Genomic DNA, 23,497 nt, shown 5'->3' with positions numbered 1-23,497 from the left:
CTGTGTGAAACAGGATGCTGGACTAGATGGGCCTTCTTGGGCTTGATCCAGCAGGGCTGTTCTTATGTTCCTAATGTGTGAATAGGGCTCCTGTCTCTTTTCTTTCTAAGGGGGAGGGCTACCTTGCACTCTGTTTATATATTTGTGTATGATATGATGCCTTTTATAAATCTCTCTCTGGCTGGTTTGTCGGCATTTATTATTTATTTATTTTAGAAATCCTGGAAAGTGTGCCAGACAATCAGGGAGCTTCTTAACTTTCTGTAAAACAGGCAATGGAGCAATACAAGTTGGATGGTTTCAATCTCCCTATAACCACAAGGGCAGATTCTATCTTCCCTAGGTATACTCCTTATTCTCCCCTCCAGGACAGCCGATGGGAGCATGTCGGCATTTATTATTTGCTATTTGAAGATGCTCCTGCAGTTGGCTACCAAAAGGTTGCTAGCTGGAGGGCCAAGGTTCCCCACCCCTGCTTTAGAACCATTGGCCTAAAATAAGGGTCCCTTGCCTACAGCTGCCATAGAAATGGGCCTGTGGGTAACCAGCTGTGAACATCACTAGGAAGGCTGATACAGCATTTCTGGGTGAAATTGCAAGGACCACTCTTTAAATCGATGACTTTCTGGCCTCTGGAAGGTCTGTTGTGTGTCTGATATGTTAGTCTATGTTGGTCCCATGCTTTTCTGCACTGCTGATGGATGTTGGGGGTGGGTTGGAATTCTCCTGTTCTTGTGTCATCTCCCAGAGGACCAACAGTTTACATTCTCACTTCTAGTGTTATAAGTCCCTAACATTTCTATTAAAACACATCTTGGATAGTAAGATGAGGAAAATGTTCTGCTGGGACACTGAAAAGTCATTTTCAGTACTGGGCTAGAGAGAGACCAGTGATCTGACCCAGTAAATGTTGTTTCAGATGTTCATAAGCCAATGCAAGTCTGGTTCCACACTAGCTGTTTAGTCTGGAATTGCTATGACGACATATATTTAGATACCACTTTTCAACAAAAGTTCTGAAAGTGGTCTACATTATTAATTTTTAAAAATGGCTCCCTGTCCCCAAAGGGCTCACAATCTAAAAAAGAAACATAAGAGAGACACCAGCAATAGCCACTGAAGGGATGCTGTGCTGGGGATGGATAGGGCCAGTTGCTCTCCCCCTGCTCAATAAACAGATTCACCACTTTAAAAGGTGCCTCTGCTCAGTTAGCAGGGTGCAATGTCCACTCACTTCTTATGGAGAGAAGAGATCAGACAATGTTGTTCCTAGCCCATTGAATTCCAAAGTTTTCTGGGTAGTTCTACCCTGTTTTTTTTCAGACCCTTCTGGCAGTTTTCATTTTTTTTAATGGAATAACAGTGTCAGCCGTTCAAGATGTCTCCTGGCAAAGCAGTATTGTTAGCCCTTTCCATCATTTCTTATTTTCTCATTGGGTTGTTGTTCTTGTTTTTGCAAATGTCTTTTTCTTGGTTGTGCTAAAGCTCCAATACAGATATAGATATCTATATATGTATTTCTCCTAGGCGTACCCATCGCTAATCCCATGTGTGGCAGCTCTCGCGAGAGTTTACAAGCAGGTGCCGATTAGAGACAGGATGTGGGAGAAAATAGGGATGCAGCCGCTGCTGGCCCGGCTACTGGGAACAGGTGGGAGGGAGGAGGTGGCGGCAGGCCGGCCTTCCGACCAGCCCGCCAACCAGAAACCGTGGACAGGCGAAGACGCGGGCGGCTCCTGCCAGCGGCCAGCTGACGGGAACAGGTGGTGGTGGGCTGGTCCAGCCGCTGGGAGCAACAGGCAGTGGTGGCTGGCCGGGCCGGCTGCCGAGAATTGGCAGGTGGGACGGCGGGAGGAGGTGGCGGGCCTACCAGCCAGAAACCGCGCAGGTGTGTGTGTGTGTGGGGGAGACGCTCTGACCCAGCCCAGCTAGTAGATATATATTGCTTTTATTGGTCTGCTCAGCTAAGGCTCACCCTTCGACGCTGAGCTGAGGGGAGGCAAAGCATCTCTGAGGTCCCAGGGTGAGCGGAAGGTATTTCCTCACCACCTCTTTTCTGGAGCCACAAAGATGCAGGAGGGATGGAGCTGCTCAGCTCCATGTGAGTGAGGGAAAGAGATTCCTGAGCCCCTTTCCTGGCTTGGAAAATGGGAGAAGCGTTGGACGCAGGGAGATACTTTGCAAGCCTCTCTTCAGATCAAGGTCACAAGGGGCAGTCAATGCCACCCCCTCACTGCCAGCTCAGACCCCTAACTGAGCAATAAGGGGGTCAGGAATCGAATGTGGGTGGCTGCAAATGTAATGGGGTGAAGGGAGTCCACAATAATTTTTTGGGAGGGATTTGTATATACATAACTGCCCCCTTGCCATCACATGGATGCCTATGTTTCAGAACCTATACATCTTTATCCAGCCCAACTCTCCTCCAAGATGGGAGCAGGGAGCAGGATCAGAGAGAAAGGAAAGGTATGTGCCTCCTATTTAAAAAAAAACAACCCACAGGGCCAGTGTCCAGACTAAATAACTCATGAGTAACTTGTCCCATTGGTTTCAATTGTGTTTCATCATGGCTAACTAGTCTGGATGCTGCTTCATAATATTTAAAACATTCATGCACTAGAACGCTACTGCACTAGAAGGGAAGAGAGCTGGTCTTGTGGTAGCAAGCATGACTTGTCCCCATAGCTAAGCAGGGTTTGCCCTGGTTGCATATGAATGGGAGACTTGATGTGTGAGCACTGCAAGATCTTCCCCTCAGGGGATGATGAGCTGCTCTGGGAAGAGCAGAAGGTTTCAAGTTCCCTCCCTGGCTTCTCCAAGATAGAGCTGAGAGAGACTCCTGCCTGCAACCTTGGAGAAGCCGCTGTCAGTCTGTGAAGACAATACTGAGCTAGATAGACCAATGGTCTGACTCAGTATATGGCAGGTTCCTATGTTCCTAACGCTCTTGGAACAGACATGGTGACATCTTTACAGAGAGATAGCATCCAAACCAGCAATTAGGTTGCTCTGCTCCTGATGGTTGTTGTTACAAGAGGATCTGCTTCCTCCTTGTGACAGGTCTCTGGCCTTTTACCTTTTCTCAATTAAAACTACCCTTTCTTTGATTAATAAAGCTTAGGGGGTAGAGTCAATTTGCACAGGCAAATTGTCACTCTCCTTTTCAGCCAGTAGGGGTCGCTCTTTGTTTCAAACTGGCCCCTCGCGCACTTGCTCAGAGGACTTGTGTTGCTTTGCAGACTGCGGCTCATATTAAAGCAAGGTGTCTGCTCATGCTTATTTCACCGCAGAGACACTGTGTATGCCACAAAAATGAATTGTGTGGAGCCAGGACCAACTGCTCTTGGCCCCACAGCAATGCACATGCTGTGAAATACATGCATGACTCTCCCTTCCTTGTTCATAATGGATGCAGAACTTTTGCCTTTTAAAAAATGTGATGTGCAGTGGAGGCACCAGGAAAAAGGCTGGGCGGGGGGCACAGAAGGGGCAAAGTGCATCTATGGGTGGGCGAGCTGCGCCCCACGTGTTAGATTTCTGAAACAGAAAAGGGGAGGGGTTGGGTGGCAAGCCACTTGTTGGGGTGGGGGGCACGCCCACCCATGCCCTCTGAAGCTGCCCTTGGTGATAGGAAGCTCAGTAGTGTCTGCTCTGACTGGCAGCAGCTCTCTGAGGTTGCAGGCAGGTGCGTCTTTCCCAGCCCTACCTGGAGATGCTGCCAGGGATTGAACCTGGATTCCTTCAGTCATTGCTGAGATAGAGGATTTAACCAACCAGCCAACCTGCAGCTGCAAAGTACACACAGTAGCAGGAGTTTCAAACTGCAGCCCCCCAGCTGTTGCTGGGCTACAAAGCCCATCATCCCCAGCCACAATGGCCTGTAGCCAAGGATTCTCTCTCTCTCTCTCTCTCTCACACACACACACACACACACACACACACACATTTGTTAAAGGTAAAGTGTGCTGTCGAGTTGATTTTGACTCCTGGCGCCCACAGAGCCTTGTGGTTGTCTTTGGTAGAATACAGGAGGGGCTTGCTATTGCCTCCTCCCGCACAATATGAAATGATGCCTTTCAGCATTTTACTATATTGCTGCTGCCCGATTTAGTACCAGCGGGGATTCAAACCGGCAACCTTCTGCTTGTTAGTCAAGCTTGTAGGCCGCCCCAAACTTCCACCTCTGGGCAGTTTACAACAACACAATACAAATTAAAAATGAGAACCTAAAAACAATTTTAAACCATAGTTAAGTTTTTTTAAAAGGGGTGAAAAAATGAGTCTTTGGGGAATTGTAGGCCTATATCTCCAGGAGGGCTGCAGTTTGAGATTTCTGGAAATATAGTGAAAATATTGGTGTAATGCCCCCAGAAGTCCTGGCTTCCATGGGCTAGGCAGCTTATTTCCATGGGGGCAAAAAAGCCCATTTAGGGCTCAAACGACAAAATGGCAAATAAGCCCATTTAGGGCTCCTTTTCATCCAGTAAGGGTCACTTTTTGTTAAAGGGGCAAATAAGCCCATTTAGGGGGGTTTATTTTCTTTTGAGAATGTACAGATACAGATTTGTGTATGTTAGGGGTTCTCAGACTTGGATCCCTAGATGTTGGACTACAACACCCATTATCCTCAGCCACAGTAGCTGAAACTTGAGAGCTGTATTCCAACAACATCGGGGAACCCACGCTTGAAAGTCACTGGTGTATATGGTTTCTCCATGCATTTTGCACAGTTGTTTAATTCTACCTATACATTTTTAAAGGAAAATTTAATAAAGAAAGATTTTGAGGCAAATGAGCAGCACCTTCTCCATCACCAGGACAGGGGAAGAAAACACAAAGCAGGGACGTAGCCTCTTCAGACAGGGCTTAACTTGAGCCAGAGTGAATGATGACTGAACCCTGGAGTTTGTTTTCCACAATAGGGTTCAACTACGGAACATATGAAATATTGATGCATTTAAGTCAGCATGTCATGAAGGCCCTGCAAATATTTTTTCCCCAGAGACTCTTACTCCGATGATGCTAGGGCATACTGGAATAGAGCACGGGTTCTCAAACACTGGGTCCCCAGAAGGTATTGGACTATAGTTCCCATCGTCCCCGGTTGCATTGGCCTTCCATTGTGGCTGGGGATGATGGGAGTCGTAGTCCAGCAGGGACCCACATTTGAGAACTCCTGGGACAGAGAACAGACTTTCATCTTGGCCCACAAATGTTTGGGGTTCCCCCCCAATGACCCAGTTTTGTTTCATGAAGGGAGCTGTCCATTTTTGAAAGAGGACACCCTTTGCAGGTTTTTGTGCTGCTTCTGTCCTGAGGCACACTCTTTTGTGTGGAAGGCACTTTGTAACCATAGTCTGTACCCTGCTGCTGCTGCACCACCCATGCAGGGAATGTGGCTTGAGTGACTTCTCTCCAAAGGGGCAGCTAAGTGGTGGGAAAGGATTTGTTTGTTTGTTCATCACGATCACTTTGCACAGTGCATTCCAAGGTATAAGAGGCCAGATCAGAACAGCTTCTGAGGAATTTACAATCTACAATGCCACCCTGCTAAGACAACAAACCACTTGAGGATCTTTTTTTTATTGAAAAGCAGTATATAAGGTAGATACTCCTAATAGTAATCAAAAGGTAGAGAGGGAAATGGAGGCAGGGGTACATCGGAGAACATACATTTATTTCACTTACACATATTTAGATTTATTTACAGTCCAATAGCTGGGGAGGGGTTTGTGCTGTAGATTTCAAGGAACAAGTGGGTTTTGAGGAAGGATGTGAAGGAAATAAGAGAGGTGGCACCACAAAGGCATTCTTGGATGTGGTCCCAGGCATGAGGCACAAGGAAGAAAGGGTGGGATTGTTTGTGGACACCTGATGTCACAGGCATGGCAATATCAGAATACAGAAGTAGAGATATGATCAAGGGTGGGCAAGGCCAGGAATTGCGGTTTAGTGCTTTTATTTTAAAAGGGAAGAAGGGAGAGAATGTACACTTCATTGCTGGTGCTGAGGAGCAAAGAAGGAAAAGCAGGCAGGAGGACAACATTGCATGGATAACAGTCATCTGCAGTTTCCTCTCCTCCACCGCTATTTTCAAAGGTTATGGAGTACTCTCTACTCAGCCTTGAAAGAAAAAGATTCACAAAATGGCAGCCGTGTGAAGTGAGGAAATGGGCCTTGGTATCACAGGGGCCAGCCAACAGATGCCCTTGAGAATCATGCAGCCACATTTCGAACAATCTAAACCACAACAGACATGCTAGTCTGGGACTGGGTAGGGGTGAGTGCGTGGCGGAAACACATTTGCCATAGACAGAATGTTACAGCTGAATGCTGGATAAACGTGATTTTTATACAAAAGATAATCTAGCTGGGGGAAAGACGTTTGCAGCTTCTACAACAACTAAGTAGCAGCTTGCACTCCAATGAAAATATAATCCAGAAAGGCTTGAGTCTCACATATTATGTATTACTTTGGATTTTGGTATCTCTATGTTGGGTATAGGGTTAAAGTCCCCAGGCTTTTGCCCATGGATATTGGCCAGGTTCACAACATTGTTCAAATCTAGGTTGCTGACACACAATCAAATAAATGAGGTTATGGGAGTGCTCAAATGAGGTTAAAGGGAGGCTACGTAGGCGGGTTTGCTTCCCAGTGGCAGCCTGGGATCCCGACATATGCCACATGAGTTTCATGGTGGAAGAAAAGTTGGATGCTGCTGCCTGGGGGTAACCCCAGCAGAAGGACCTCCTTCTCCTCCTCCCTCGAGCTTCTTAAGAGGCCCGGCGGGGTTTCGGAGCCTTCGCACACAGAGCCCCGCACTTCTGCTGCTCTGATCCACACAAGACTTCACACCGAGCTTGGAAAGAAGTGGTGAGCCTAAGCCAAGCCTGATCCACTCAGGCCCTCCCCAGCTGTTTTTGAACTACAACTCCCATAATCCCCAGCCACAGTAGTCAATAGCCAGGGATTATGGGAATTGTAGGCAAACGTCTGCAGGAGGGCCGAGGTACAGCAGCCCCGTAACCTGATTTAAACACACACAACACACGCGCGCACACACAAGCAAACCTCCAGACAATAAGCATAATAAAGCCCCGCCCCGAGCGCTGTGCGGGCTGGGAATTGTAGGCTGCCAACCGCACCTCCCGGGCAGGCTCGGGCCGGGCAGTGGTAACCTAGGCAACCGCCTGTAAACAAGATGGCGGCGCCGGCCTCTAGCCTCAAAATGGGAGGGTGAGTCCCTAATAACGCTGGTGGAGATAAGGCCGGGAAAGGCTTCTCTTCCCTCTTTCCCCCTTCACAGCAGGGGGAGGGGCTTCTTGCAACTCAAAGAAGCCGCACTTCCCCCGAGGAGTAACACACGTCTGTGTCTGGTACAGGGAGAAAGCAGCAACGAGGAGTCCCGTGACACCTGAAAGGCTGACACAGATTTATTGTGAGAGAAGCTTTTATGGGCTAGTAGAGAATCAGATTGATTAGATTAGATGATGCATGAAGTGTTATCCTCAGCTAGCAGGTCTGAAAATGTTCTTGGCCCTTTTCAGGCTTTATGTGTCTCTGTACACACACACACATTTTGTGAATGACTGTACTACCAGCGTTCATTTTAAAAGTGAACTTGAACTGAGGTCCCCTGAAATGCAAGATACAGATAGAAAGTGTACTGATGTACATGTGTTTTTGGCTCGTATATTTGCAGACCCACTGCTGCTGCTGCCTCTTACTGTGTCTCTTAACTGCTGCTCCCAGTGCGCCCCCACCCGCCCCCAATTTCTATCTTTGCCAACTGGGAATAATAATACAGTTTGCATTCGATGCAGCAGTGGTGAGCTCTGTCCACAAAAGCTTCTGCCATAACAGATCGGTTAGACTAATCTTAAACAGGACCCTGTTGCTTTTGCTGCACAGGCAAGTGTGCTCCTAGCCAGCACGCTCCTTATAAACACCACCCTGTGTTTTGTTTTGTTTTAATCATTTGCTTTGAGTCACAAGCAGAATTGCATTGCTACTTCCACATTACTGTAGATAATGACATGCTTTGTGGGGTACAGTAAACGAACCCTTCCCCTTTGACTCCCTCCTGTTTCTGTTGTGGTTGTATCTGGGCATGTGCCACTCAAAAAAAGACAGAACTGAAGTGCTAACAATAGTCCACATGTGTAATCATTATGATACTGTACCACTGTTTTAAAAAAACACCCAACCCTCAGATTTTTTCCATTAAGAAATGTGACTATTTAAATGAAGAGAGGTTGACAGTGGATGGATGCAGACAAGCCCCAGTATATCTTGAGTTTCATAAATTGTAATCATTTCTTTCTCTTTCCCCGTTTTAGGATTTAGAACTGTCCAGGTAAAACCATGACTTCTCCTCTTTCCTCTCTGGGCAAGAATCGCAGAATGCCACTTCAGCTGCAGAGGCCAAGGTGAGGATAAAGTTGTTTAGCAAGCCCCCAGTAGTACCACAATCATCTAAGCTTGTCATAGAAAAGACTGGGCCTGTTGGCTTCTAGCCCATGATGAGGGTCTTGCTTTCCATTAAATAAGATTGCCTTCAAGTCCATTCCTGCGGTGTGAGTCAAGCAGAATCTGCACCTCAGCTACAAGCAGGAATCTGTTGCTATTGCCTCTTAATTCCTTTGTGACAACTTCTATGAATAGTTCACATCAGAAAATCAATGGACTTCATTGACCTAAAGTATTTCTATGGTGTGGGTTCCATAAAAGTGGAAGCTGGTGTGTGTTGTTTTAAATGATTTAAACTGGAAACTTGCAAGTGCATTTCTCAACAATTAAATTTAAGACATCCACTTAAATGGCTAATAATAATTGGTTTTCTTTTTGTGTTATGGGTTGCATCTCCAGTTTGCTTATGGATTCCAGGAAAAGGGCAGTGCCATTCAAAGAGAGTGCTCAGAATGGTAAGTAGTATCCTTGTCATTGCTTCACCTGTCTTATTCTAAATTATAGTTTTATATAGCCAGGAGTCAACACCGACTCAACGGCACACGTTACCTTTAGCATGGTAAGGTTGTCTTTATGATCCTTATTTCACCAGTTTCTACAAAAAGAATGTCAGGTTGATGATTACTGTTTCCATATTGCAGATAGAGAATGAGAGACCTAGAGTGGCACAACAGGGAATTTAGCTCTGCTCCAGCCTACTGGATCTTTGTTTGTGAGATGTGGGAGGAAGCGAGAGATCTCTTCTTTTTAAAAGCTCCACCTCCTTCATCTGTGGGAATGAGGCTTAGAGTCCCAAAGAACATTGTCCTTTCCAAATTACCTACCCATAAATATTGCTTGTGTTTTAAGTACCATATAATTAATGATATACCAGTGTTGTACTAGTCTAGTTTCTAGGTGTCTTTTTAATTAAAATGGAGTGCTTGTAGAGAGGTCTGGATATGGTTTTTATGGGCAGTGGGAGATAGGAACATAGGAAGCTGCCTTATACTGAGTCAGACAATTGGTCCATCTTGCTCAGCATTGTCTACAAAGATTGGCAGCGGCTTCTCCGAGGTTGTAGGCTGGAGTCTCTCCAAGCCCTATCTGGAGATGCCAGGGAGGGAACTTGGGACTTTCTGCATGCAAACATGCAGATGCGCTTCCCAGAGTGGCGCCATCCCCTGAGGAGAATATCTTACAGTGCTCACATGTGGTCTCCCATGCAAATGCAAACCAGGGCAGACCTGGCTTAGCAATTCATGCTTGCTACAACAAGACCAGCAGTTGATAAATGCAATGAATCTAATATTGGTCGTGGGTCAGCTGAACTAGATCCAGAACCAAGATTGGATCACTATTTGTGGTATTTCCCACTTGAAGTTTTCACTGGAAAATGGTTGGCAAGTATGATTACTTGATCTTCAAATATTGTCTCATTCCTACAGCCAAATCGGGTGGAGTTTTTAAAGACAAACAGACACAATCACTTGCAGAAGTGACAAGAAGAGGGCCTCTTTGTTTCTTCATAATTCCCCCTTTTCTGGTTCACAGAGGATGAAGCTGCTATGATGGATGAAATCCTGGGGCCAGGAGCCCAAATTCCAGTACGATTCAATGCCCCATCCTGCTCAGATGGCACTACGACAAAATCAAAATCAACGACACTTGGTATGAGTGGGGGTAGGATTCAGTTTCTGGGTAATGGCAAGTGCTCAGAGACATGCTTACAGTGTGGTCAGGCAGGGCCTAATTTTATTTTATTTTATTTAACATATTTTATACTGCTCAAAACTTACGTCTCTGGATGGTTTACAACAAAATAAAAATAGAAAAAAGTAAAACAGTTAAAACATTACAATTTAAATTTCTTAAAATAATATTTTAAAACAGCATTAACACCATTAAAACAATATTAATTAAAAGCCTGGGTGAACAGATGAATCTTTAAAGATGCGACTTTTTAAAAGCTGTCAGAAATGGAGAAGCTCTTATTTCAGCAGCGAGCACATTCCAAAGCCTCGGAGAAGGCCCGTCCCTGAGTAGCCACCAGATGAGCCGGTGGCAACTGCAGACGGACCTCTCCGGATGATCTCAATAATTTTGTATAGGCCTGAGGCAGACAGGGGCACAGTTGGATTGTTTTTTTGTTTTTGTTTTTGCTCTCGTTTGCTTTTCTTCTTCCCTAGCCAATTCAGAGGCTACCTACCTCATGTCCTTATTAGGAGGCTGTTTCTCTTTTGTGATTCCTTTGATGAAGGGATGGAGGGAATCCTCACCAAATCTGTAGATGACACAAAACTGGGAGGGATCGTTCGCACCTTGGAAGACAGGAAACTCAAAATGACACTAAACAAATAGAAAACCCGGCTGAAGCAAACAAAATGAAATGTAGCAGAAACAAATTCTGCACTCACTGAGGCAACATATAAACAAACCCAAGCAATTAAATGCACAAGAGCAGGATGTGGGGAGGGATACCTGCCTGGGTAGTTGTATCTCGGAATTGACATCAATAAGCTGAGCATGAGTCAGCAGTGCAGGGCAGCTGCAATAAAGCCTAATGGCTGCATTAATAGAGAACAGTTGCCAGGTCACGAGAAGGCAATAGTTCCGCTTTATTTTGCACTAGTCAACCATCTGGAATACTGTGTGTCCAGTTCTGGTTGCTACACCTGAAGATGGTCAGGGATCTGGAAAATAAGTCCCAACAGGAAACCCGGTTGAGACCAGGTATGTTTAGTCTGGAGAAGAAAAGACTGAGGAACACCACGATAGCACTCTTCAGATGCCTGAAAGGCTGTTACATAGAACATAGGAAGCTGCCTGACAGCTACCTGTCAGACCATTGGTCCATCTAGCTCAGTGTTATCTCAATAGACTGGCAGTGGCTTCTCCAAGGTTGCAGACAGGAGTTTCTCTCTGCTCCATCTGGAGATACCAGGGAGGGAACTTGGAACCTTCTGCATGCAAGCTTGCAGATGCTTTTCCTATAACAACCCCCCCCCATCCCCTAAGGGGAATATCTTACCATAAAGTAACCTCCCATTCATATGCAACTGGGGGTGGGGGGGCCCTGTTTAGCAAAGGGGACAATTCATGCTTGCTACCCCAAGTCCAGACAAAAGGACAAAGCTTTGTTCTCTGCTGCCCCAGAGAGCAGAACTAGATGATCTAATGTGCTTAAGTTACAGGAGAGTCGATTTCAGCTCAATAATAGGAGAAACATATTAATAGGTAAGAGTAGTTTGTCATTGGAACCAGGGATGTAAGAAGGTGGTAGGTTCTTCCTCACTGGTTAGCCATCTGTGGGGATGTTCTAGTTCTGGATTTCCTGCATCAAACAGGTGGTTGCACTAGATGGTCTACAAGACTCCTTCCAGTTCTTTCATTCTAAGAGCAAAGCAACTGGGTTTCTGCTGCAGAATTTGCATTCTTGACCTCAGCAAAAACACACAAGTTCCTAACCCTCATGGTTGTGGAGATACACATTTGCAAACGTGCAGGCAGAGACTAGGATTCAAAGACATCACACATGCTTCTTCCATGCATGTTGAGATGTTTAATTTTGCATGTGCAACTGTGTCCAGTGAGACCCAAAATGTGCTTAGATTTGCTTCCCCACCCCGCCCCCACCAAATAGTAGCTATGCTTGCCATATCATAAACTGGGTTTCAAAGTAGTTTGTTATATGGCATGTGCGTGAATGTGGGGATGTCACCTGTTCAAAGATAATAAAAATAAAATCTTGACTGGACAGATGCAAATCTTTGGATGAATTTAAAGTAGCTCTTTGGATCACAGCCAGTTCCCTGTGATACTATTTGTTCCTCCTTTGTGATCTCCAGTGAATGTACTCCTATCCATCTTCCTCTATCACTTTTGCTTACCCAGATCTTTTCTCTTGCTATGATAGTCTGTTCTTAAATTCAGGAAAAGCCTCAAGATAACATGGTGGAAGCATTTTGGAGGAATTAGTGACCACCAGGGGTTTTTAATAAAATAAGTGTACTGAATTTGAAATCTAGGTTGCCAATTATATCCCACATTTGGTTGCCATCTTGTAAAATATTGCCATTTTTCAGAAATTGCTATGAAAGGTGATTATTTTTTGGGAGGAAATTGGTGACAACTAGGTGTTTGTTTATGAAACAAGTGCACTGAATTAGAAAATCTAGGTTGCCGAATTTTATACATCATAGTACTGCTGTCATCTTGGAAACAGGTTGCTGTTTTTTTTTAAAAAATAGTTATATGTATTTTTAAAAAAGGAATTGGGGGCATGCAGCCCAAACTAAGCTTTGAGCCACCTCAGATCATGCACCCATACATGTGGAAGAGTGTCACTTTGAGTTGCCCCAACTGCCTGTATTCCCTAAACCATACACTCGCACAACTATGAGACTGTATTGCAAGAGATGTCCTTAATAAGGAAGAGGCGATGAAGGCAGCCACTGATATCGTTGTGCACAAGAGCATCTAAAAACCTGGTGACAGCTCTGAAGAAAGTGTCCTTTTATTTTTAATTATTTGGCATTATTTATTGAGTAACAAGTGAACAGGTAAAAATAGGAATGCTCATGCAGTGCCATTGGAAAGAGAAGAAGAGGACGGCCCACTTGAAACGTGTGGGTGGAGGCGAAACTGCTCAGCCAGCAAGCTCTTTGCTGTATCCACATCTATCATTTCAGCTGAAAATCTGGGAGGAACCCAGGCTGAGGAGTTGAAGACACATTTATTTTATTGCATTTCTATATTGCCTAACAAAAAGATCTATAGGCAGTGTACAGGGCGGGGGGGGAGTTAGAGGTGCTAGATAATTGAAATTTCAAATAGAAATTAGAAATTTCAGAATTCAGTTCTAAGAACATTTGGATGCTATTTCAGATTCAGATGATAAGAAAAGCTGGATTCTGCAACCTGTATACATTTATGCAAATGGAAAACGTTTGTATAATGTATTTTGTTTTGCATGATTCCTTTTGTCATTTTTACAATTTCATATATTTAATTTGGTTCTGTGACTCAGGGGAGGACAGTAAGGAAGGCCGCTGAAGCCATGCCTGCAATTACTGGAAATCCTATCCAGCCAACCCTCCGTTGACTTGTCTTACATTTCAGCCGGCATTGTCTACACACAGTTAACCATATCTTCACAGCCATAAGGTCTACAAACTTGCTTTAAAAAAAATGAAAGCTGAGGTTCTCTGAAAGCGGTATTCTGGGACCAAAACGACATCCCGAGTCTTTTCTTAGCAAATCCACAATGCTGTCTGAAAATCAAGCTATCTTACTTAGTTTCTGTTCTTTCCTGCTTAGCTAAAGATCTGTTTTGATTCACTAGGAGTAGGGGGGAAAGGAGTGACAGGTACAGGTTATATAGAGGCGAGAAAGATTGTCTCCCTGGCCCCATAGTCCAGGCTTGTTGTTTACCATATTTCCAATAGTGCTTGTTCAGAATATAGAAAAACAGCAAGAAGAGGAACAGGCAAGAACAGTATCTCTGTCCTAGGGGGAGACGGTTCATCCACATCTGTGGAGTAGGCAGTGAGGCTGTTGTGCAGGCGCTGGTATGGCCAGGCAGAAGTAATTGTTGGCTAGGCAGGCTTCTGGCCTGGCCCCACCACTGTGCCTGGATGAGATTGGATGGGCGGTTCTGTTGCAGGAGGCTGGCCACACGCAGCCCGCCTCATTGCCCTTTGAGCACAGTTGACTCACTCAACTGTGAGTTGACTCACAGTGGAACTCACGCTTGACTGCCTGGTACCCAGTGCCGGCCCACCCAGGACATAATAAACACAAGGCTTGTGCCTCTGGACTGTTGGAATAAAGTCTTAGTGCCTCCTAACAAAATGTTGCCCCATGTTGGAGATCCAAGATATTCAAAATCCATCCACGGCCCTTCCAGCATTTATGATTTTAAGGGAATTGTTTGTCAGCTCCTACATAGTTTCCCCCACTAGTGATCTGCGGAATGGTACGCTGCCAGTTCAACAAGAGTGTCCAGGCAGGCAACATAGCAAACATTCTGGCACCGTGCCTTGTTTTTGAGAAGCACAGCAGGTCATTGTGGGACCAGAAGCGGGAATGAATCTTGAGATCTGTGAATTGTTCCCATTATGTGTTGACTTCATGCCTTTAGGGGCTGCCCCCACAGACATGGAACTGCTGACCTCCATGATGCAGAAGATTACTTCACTGGAACAGAAAGTAAAAAGCCAAGCACACGTGATCCAGCTCAAGGTAAACATCTTTGAGGAGCTGCATTAGGGCTGTGGCCTGGTGACAGTTCAAATTGGATTCATGCTGAGCTGAGCCATTGCAGAGAGAGTCTGCATTGCTAGCAAGAAAGAGATTTCTGCCCCCCACCAAAGAGGCCAGCATCCGAATGCACATTTATGTATGTATGTACGAATTGTCAGATTTCTACACTGCCTTTCATTTAAAAAAAAATCCCAAGGTGGGGTTTACAAATATATTACACACTTCCAATACAAATATTAAATTTCAATATTAAAAATAGTACAGTTCTATTAAAAACATATACACTGTAAAACTACACAATAATATCCAGAACAGCAGCAGCACAAAACATAACACTCATCTAAAGCCTGGGTTTAAAAAGCCCATGTTTTTACTTGCTTTGAAAAAGCTGTCACGGAAGCTCAGGAGGTTATTCTCACAAGTGTGCGAAACTGGGCTGGGCTCCCTTAGTATGAACCACCAGTCGCCTCATTAAACAAGGTTAAGGGAGCAAGCACTCCCGTACCCTCGTTTATTGTGTATCAGCCATGGCTGCTTCCAGCCACAGCGGGATCATCTGTGGGGAGGGTCAGGCAAACCCGCTCTCCCCGCAGACCCGCCCAAAGCTCTTCACACGGATTGTGTGAAGAGCTTCAAGGAGCGGCTGCCAGCTGGAAGAACATTCCAAAGCCTGGGGGCAATGACTGAGAAGGCCCTGTCCCGCGTGCATGACAGCAGAGCCTCTGTCATCGTTGGCACACAGCAGAGCCCCTTCAGATGATCTTGTCAGGCAGATAGAAACCCTTGCCAGCATCCATTATGAGATCGGAGTTCCAGGCTAGTGTTGCTTGAGTTCAGACATGTTTGTGCCTGCACAACAAACTACAGGCTGTGGCACACCACCTATATTCTGCAGTAAAAATGCATATTTTGCATTTTTTTCACAAGAGCACAATTCTGAAAGTCCCCTGCATTTAGTACAGCTCTAAAATTGTCTTGCACTAGTGCAATTTTTTAATTGCAAAAGCACAGCATTACAGTGTTGGCCAGAGGTTGTGGAATTATACTCTACAAATATGACAAAGAATGTTGTGGTACCTTACAGACTAATACACATACATTGACATAGGCTTTTGTGAACTAGAGTCCAGTTGATTTGATACATGAAGAAGTCTTTGGTGAAATGGAGGTTTGTCTGGTTCTAGAATTTCAATTAGAACATATTTGTTTGTATTTATGTTTGTATCACTGGGGGCTTTGTGCTGAATGTAGCAGAGGCAGCAAAAACACCATGGTGACTGGGCAGTGGGGATTCCATATGCAGATTGGGCGAGAGAAAGTCTGTGACATTTATGGTCAGTTGGAGTGAAACTGTTACTGGTTGGAAGATGAGATTTATGTAGCTCTGTGTAAAGGAGAAAAGCTTTGTATTTATTTCAAAGGAGAATAAATCCTTGGTGGTGGTGGTTTATCCTGGATGACATCTTTTAATGTTGTGACAAAATAGAGGTCACTCTATGCTTTCCTGGGATCTACCCTCAGTAGAGAGATTGCAATTCCCATGTCAAGACAGAACTGACAGTAAAAAACAGTTGTTACTGCTGCCCTGACATTCTTGAGGAATCGGGGTGAGTGCTGAAAGTTTTCTAAAGTGGTGGCAGTGCACTGTTTATCCATCTCCAAATGTCTCAAAATCTCATTGTGAGGCATCAAAGTCAACTAACTTTCAACTAATAAAGCTATAGAACATAGGAACATAGAAAGCTGCCCTGAGCAAGACCATTGGTCTATCTAGCTCAGTATTGTCTTCACAGACTGGCAGTGGCTGCTCCAAGGTTGCAGGCAGGAATCTCTCTCAGCCCTAAAAAATCTTGTCCTAAAAAATAAAAAAAATAAAAATCTTGTCCTAACTTGGAGAAGCCAGAGAGGGAACTTGAAACCTGCTCTTCCCAGAGCAGCTCCATCCCCTGAGTCTCCCCTTCATACCCTGCTTAGCTACAGGGACAAGTCATGCTTGCTACCACAAGACCAGTTCTCCTCTCCTATAATAGTATATAGTTCATGTGTGTGTGTGTGTGTGTGTGTCTATCTATCTATCTATCTATGACTGAAAGTCCAAGCAATGTACCACATTTCCCCAAATAGAAGGTGACTCTGAATGTAAGATGATGCCTTACAAGATAAAAGCTAAATACAGGTTATACATGTATTTACCCAAAAGAAAGAGGAATCTGAATCTAAGACAAACCCCCCCCCCATTAAATAGGAAAGAACCGGATAAGACAAAAACTTGTCGTAGATCTTGGTAAATATGGTAAGAGAGAGTTGTTGATGTGTTCCGGATTTTACAGCACACAGATGAATACAAGATCCATTAAATGGACACAAGATCCCAACCAAGTGGAATCTCGCCCACAAAGGCATATGCTACAGTATATAGATTAGTCTCCAGAGTGCCACAAAGCTCTGTTGCTTTTGCTACAGCTCACCAACACTGCTGTCCCTCTGGAGCTGGATACGTCAAACAATATCTGAAGACTGGGGAGTGGACATTTCTATCATTGTTCCTGCCCCCAGCCTTCTTCGGGAACCACTACTGTCGGGAAGAGGCAGGAGCTGCAGGCTATGCAGCTGTCTGGCTAAGGAGATGCCCCCGCCCCAGGGTCTAAAACCACTGGCCCTGGTGGTTAGGTAGTCCACTTCCTCGGGGCTGCCTGTTTCCCCCTCTGTGACCACAATGGAATCTTTAAAGAGCAGCAGATGGAGGAAGACTAACATCTAAGGACTGGAAATGACCCCCTGCCCCCACTGTACCATCATAAGTCACCACCACCTTCTTTATAAAGATTTATGTTTAATGTACATTAATTTTCTCTTATTGTAAGTTGCCTTAGAGGCCTGTTGTTAGGCAGAATGGTGGCAGGATAGAAATATATATTTTGGATAACTTGTTCTCTTTGTGTGAAATAAAGTCATACTTCCTGATGACCTACAGATACCACATTTTGCATAAGCAATCCTGCCACTGAAATTAGCTGAACTTTTCACACCAGATTATATCCAGTGAAAATTTAAATATATATTTTTTATCGTTTAGAAGAAATTCTGAATAGCATACTTCCTGACTATCTAAAGGAAAGGAAAAAGGAAAGGTTGTGCCATCGAGTCAGTGTCAACTCCTGGCCACCACAGAGCCATGTGGTTTTCTTGGCAGAATACTGGAGGGGTTTACCAATGCCATCTCCTGCACAGTATGAGATTATGCCTTTCAGCACTTTCTGTATTGGGTGGCAGTGATATAGGGAGTTTCCCATATTCTGGGAAACACACCAGCAGAGATTCGAACCAACAGCCTCCTGCTCTCTAGGCAGGTTACTTCTTTTTGCATCTTTAAAGAAGAAAATCTGAATAAAATCTGCTGGTTATGGCTGTTGTTCTCACGAAAAATCTCTGATTTTTAACACATAATAATCAGATCAGAAATTCCAAAATGACATCATGCCCAAGAGAAGAAGATTCAAAATTCAAATTTACTATGATTCAAATCTACCATATATAGTAATTATTCAATAAAATGAATAATATTTGAAGTTGAAATGCTACAAATGTCAAACTGTTCTTTTACTTCCCTTTTGCAAGCACATTAATAAAAAATTCTTACATATATTTAATTTCTCTATCCCTATAATCTACATAAATTGACTTTGCCTCTTGATCAGCAGGCCTCACCTACTTGTTTTAAAGGAAGAAAGAATAAATAGCATGTTTCACCATCACAATACCTGAATGTTGGTGATCGTGTGTGTGATGAAATGTGGGTTATTCTATGCTTTCCTGGGATCTACGATTGGGATCAGGGCAATCTCTGTACTGAAGGTAGATCTCAGGAAAACATAGAGTAACCCCCATTTTGTCCCAGTATATTTCCCCATATGTTCTTGTCTTTGTCTTATTGGGTAGATGGGGAATGAAGATGGATAGATACTAGTGAGCTTTCAACAAGCAGAAAATTGTCTCTCAGCTGCTGATATGTCATCTGAATTCTGATTTGACAGTTCTTATATGTCATCTGAATTTATCCCTAAATTCAGATGGTCATCATTTTGCCTTTGCTTTTGAATTTGCAGGATGAGGAGATCAGAGTGCTTGAGGGCCAGATGCAAATCCTTCAGAAAGGAAAAGGTAAGATTGTTCTTTTGCTCTTTTCCTCCAGACCAAAGCAGTGAGTCTGTGAGCATGTGAAGAGAGCATCTTTTGGTGCCTTGAAATAAGTTATAAGGTGGACCTACATGTAGATCTTTGGCTCAGGGCCCAGAATAAGCCAGTAATTGTCCAGGCCTATGGGGAGGATTGTCCTTTTGGAGACAAAACTGAAATCCAACCATTGTTCTTTTCCATTCCGAGTCAGGATAGTGGACCTGGACAATCGCTGCTCCTTGTGCCATCTGACAAAACCCTCAGGAGCCTCAAATCTCTTCTGCTTCCCCCCCCCTCCCCCAGAGGAATCTTCAGAGATGAGCAGATTACAGGAACTGGAAGTGATGTGCCTTGAGCTGCAACATCAGGTCTGGGAAATGGAGGTAAGCGTAATGGAAGGGACCAGCACTTCTTTCTTTCTTTTGGAATCCTCAGCTTTTCTGTGTGCCTGTAAAGAACACATTGCTGTGAAGCAATCCTTAGGAATTTATTTATTTATTTGTTTCAATGAAACAAAACAAAATAACCAGGGGTCCCCAGTCCAATTTAAGCTAGTCATGACTAAGTGCCACTCAGTCAGTGGAACTTACTTTCGTCACAGCTAACACGTGAGACTTGCTCATTACTAACTTTACCGGGTTGGGTCCAGCATGTTTAAGTGAGGCATGGTGCCACTTCTGCTTACTGCAGTAGATCCCCTGCCCAGCCCTGTTTTGTGTTCTAAAAGAAATGGTGGTCATAAAGCTGCCAAAAGTCTTATATTCTTAAGACCCAAGAGAAAGGAAGGGTTCATTGTGATACATTTGGGGAACTGAATGGTCAGCTTCATAGCTCTCTGGTTCATGAAGAGTGTGTGTGTGCACCTCCTTGGATAAGTAGCAGCTTTTTAAATTGTTGCTAGTCAATCTCAGAATCTTAAATAGATCTTTTTCTTTCTCCATCATCTTCACCCTATTCCTCTTCCCCTCACTCTTTTCTAAATGGTTCCCATCCCCCACTCTCTATGCAGCGGTTTCTGAATGACTATGGATTGATCTGGGTCGGAGAAGAAACAGACTCTCTGAAAGTGCAACAGCCTCCAAAGGAAGAAGGGAGTCTGCCATCAAGGGCTCATTGGAAGCCAGGTTTGCTGGACAAATGACTGCTTTAGTTTAGATGCATTAACGAGGGGTGTGTGTGTGTGTGTGTGTGTGTGTACACACACACACACAGACACAGGATCCTTTACTGTAGCCTTTCCTGCTCCTTCCCTCCCTTCCTATTGCTGGTTCCTTAACTGTTGAAATGTAGATTGTAAAAGATGTAAGCACTTGTTTTTTGTTTAATGTAAAACAAGGCACACAGAACATCAGCCATGATTAAAACTAGATGAAAATCACAGCCAGTCTTTAAAAGCTTTTTAAAGATAAAAAGGAAGGCTTTTACGTTCTTTTTAAAACTAAAGAAAGAGGGAGATTGATAAAGTCTTTCTGGGAGGGCATTCCAAAGATAGGGGGCCGCTACTGAGAAATCCTTGTTCCTAGTCCCCACCAAGTGGGTTTGTTTTAATGGTGGTACCAAGAGAAGGGCCCAGCTGGATGATCTGAGGGCCCTGGCAGATTCATATGGCTGAATGCAGTCCAAAAGGTAGCCCATTCTGCAGCCATGCAGAGTTTTCAAGGTCAAAAACCAGCACTTTGAATCTGGCCTGGAAGCAAACTGGCAAAAAGGAAGCTGCTGCAGGATAGGTAGCAAGTAATGCCCACAAACATCCTTGCAGCAGCATTCTGGGCCACCTGAAGCTGCGGAACAGTCTTCAGCCCCACACAGAGAGCAATGCAGCAATCCAGTCTCTGGATGTGGCCAATGTGTGAATGACTTTGATCAGTTATGGTTTCCCTGTGCAGGGTTGCAGCTGGCATACCAGCTGAAGCTGGTAGAAGGCACACCTGGTAGAAGCCACCATAAAACAGTGCCCTCCAGTCCCAACCCAGAGAGGCAATCCAGAAAGATACCATGGCCAATGGTAACAAAAGCTGCTGAGAGGTCCAGGAGAATAAGCAGAGTAATAACCACCCATTTCTCCTCCCTTACACAAAGTCTTTCCTCTCCTCCCAAAAAATTTCAACTGAGTTGCTCCTCCAGCTTTCCCTCTGTCTGCACCCCTGGGAGTTCCAGGCACAGAGGTGATGCAAGTCTCTAGGCTGACTCCTGCTGACTTCCACTGGTACAGGGGGCTCAGCTGGTCAAACAGGTCCTCTTATGGGCAGGAGTCCTCAGCCAGTGCCTGACTCGACTATCCCCCGAAACCACCCCTGCTTGTAACTTATAGTCCAGTGATTTTGCTGTAGAAAAGACAGCTCTACTGATAATTCTCTTCCTTTCATTTGTCATAGAATTGCTTTTTCAGCCCTCCCTGAAGTTTGCAGTGGAGCTGCCGTTTCCTCCCCCTTAATCACGTCTCCTTTCCTTGCCACAGGTGACTCCCTAATTTCGCCATCCTCGATCAATTTTGATCAGATTTTTGAAAACCTGAAAGATTTAAATATGTTGGCTGGAGAGGGCAAGTCCCAAATTGAGCATACAGCAGGGGGTGCTAGGCTGAAGCAGGTGGACTCAGTTCCCCTCACCTTCTATCAGAATGGGATTGTCATGTTCAATGGTCCCTTCCGGTCATATGAGGATCCTTCTACGCAGGTAGGGATCAATTCCGGAAGCAACTGGAATCACTGATTGACTGGTATATTTGCAATAATTGTTACATATTATAAAGGAGGCCTCTTGATTCCCTGGCCTTACAAAGATTGGAATTGACCCACTCTAGTTCTAAGATACAGGCAAACCTTGGCATTTGCAGACTCGACACCCGTGGTTTCGCATATCCACGGTTGAGTAATTGGCATCTGACCTCGGCATTTGTGAAGACATTGGCAAAAAATGGATTCACTTCCACGGGTTGGGATGGTGGCGGCAGAAATCACCTCTGAGGTCATATCTGCCCGCCATTTTGTGGCTCATTTTGACCAAAACTCTGAAAATCATGATTTGGTGGGGGTGGTGGTGGATTTTGGTACTTTGGGAGGGCATTGCTGGAGTCCTGGAGGCCCGGGGACCACGACAGGGCACCTTTTTCTCCACGTTGCCATTGCCAATTACTTGGTATTTGCAATTTCCTTATCAGTGGTAATGGCGGGGAATGGAATCCCCACGAATACCAAAGTTTCCTAGTACTTCTTCTGGAATACAGCTGGTACTTCTCCGAAAGCAACCCGGGCAACTCAGGGTCAAAGCAAATGTAACCAGAGCTGGCCCAAGGGGTTTTTGGCACCCTAGGCGATGTTTGGTGTCGGCACCCACCCCTCCCCGCCAAGAAGTGCAGAGTCCTGGCTTGCGTGTCAAAATCTAAAATTGTATGAGCTGTCAGCTTTCAAATCTATGCTATCCATTGCATGTCTTGTCAGCTTTGAGATATCACTGGCAGAGGCACTCTTATCCCTAGACTTCAGGGCCGAAGTCCAAGGTCTCCACACCCTGCCCTGGGGTCCCCCAAATCGTCTTTAGTCTGTCCTGGGTGTTGTGGTTTGTGCCCGCAAGAACCTATGTGTTAAAAAATGATGCTTCGCTGGGGGGTGGGGGTGGGTGGGTTCCAAAGGCTTTTAGGTCCAGGATCCAAAATTACCTAGGTGCACCTCTGATCACTGGATGTCAGCACCGATATTAAATATTCAGAACAATAACCTGTGAACTGTTGGCATCCAAATTTGCAGGAAAGCATTTGTAAGAGAATTGTGCAGTTTCATGTTCAACTCCCCTCATTTTGGTTTCCATATAGTGGAAAAGTGTAACATTAATGTAATAAAATAAATACCTCCCAAATGGTGAAAGCTTAGAAGCTATGTGCACCCCCCTTAATAGCAGGGTCGAGCCTCCCGGAAGTGGGGGATTTTAAGTCACTTCCTGCAATAACTGGGACTTCCACTTCCGGCCATGTAAACTCAAAAAAGCAAGGTAGTAGGGGAGAGGGACCAAGCAGGAGGCAGGGAAGGAGCGATGTAGAGGGGGCAAGCCCTACCCAGATTCTGTCCCCAGCATTTTATCAAAGGTGGACAAAAGGCCGCCCTACCCAACTCCAGCCTCGCACACAATTACTCTCCCCTCCTTCTACCCTGCATTTTTGAGTTTTCATGACCGTGGATAGGGAACGCACATGGCTCTCCTACCCTGGCTGGGCACTCCTCCATAGCTGTTCAGGATTGTGAGAACAAACTTAATGTCCCTTAACCAAGCCCTAGGAACTTCTGTTAAAATGGCCATCTAGCTTTATTCAGGCATGAAGCTCTTTTCAGCCTAGATGCATTGAAAAGGCTTTCCTTAGGGCTGGGCAGTTACAAAGAACTAAATGTTCAAGATTACGGATGACTGCTTTTAAAAAAAAAATGCTACTATCAGTCCATGGCTAGCTGGCTCACTGTTCATGAGGAGAACTGGGAATTGTGCATGCCACTGCAAACCATCATCATCTCTGAGGGGGTTGAACGACAGCATGCAAAATCCCAAGGTTTGCTTGTGGTGAAGAATCCAGACCATTTGTTCCTTGCAGGCAGGGAATGGTAGCAATAGGCTCAAATA

General features: G+C 44.8%; 1 protein-coding gene across 4 annotated transcripts in view; it reads left to right on the top strand.

The window, feature by feature from the left end:
- Window positions 1–5,466: 5,466 nt before the first annotated feature.
- UBXN11 (UBX domain protein 11) overlaps window positions 5,467–23,497 on the top strand; it is a 34,347-nt gene continuing 16,316 nt past the window's right edge. For 2 of the 4 annotated variants that reach the window (XR_008310887.1, XM_053268525.1), the window contains exons 1-9: window positions 7,082–7,237; window positions 8,341–8,430; window positions 8,870–8,925; window positions 10,004–10,120; window positions 14,592–14,692; window positions 18,820–18,874; window positions 19,193–19,272; window positions 19,899–20,013; window positions 21,348–21,565. Coding sequence is in view for 3 of the 4 variants with exons in the window: in XM_053268525.1 (XP_053124500.1) it covers window positions 8,366–8,430; window positions 8,870–8,925; window positions 10,004–10,120; window positions 14,592–14,692; window positions 18,820–18,874; window positions 19,193–19,272; window positions 19,899–20,013; window positions 21,348–21,565 (807 nt within the window). In the remaining variant the exon portion in view is untranslated. The other 2 variants (XM_053268527.1, XM_053268526.1) reach the window with 2 other exon arrangements.

The sequence above is a fragment of the Hemicordylus capensis genome, chromosome 7 (genome assembly GCF_027244095.1).
Source record: "Hemicordylus capensis ecotype Gifberg chromosome 7, rHemCap1.1.pri, whole genome shotgun sequence".
Classification (NCBI taxonomy): Eukaryota; Metazoa; Chordata; class Lepidosauria; order Squamata; family Cordylidae; genus Hemicordylus; species Hemicordylus capensis.
The sequence above is the reverse complement of the archived record's forward strand: the minus strand, read 5'-3'. Positions and strand labels throughout refer to the sequence as shown.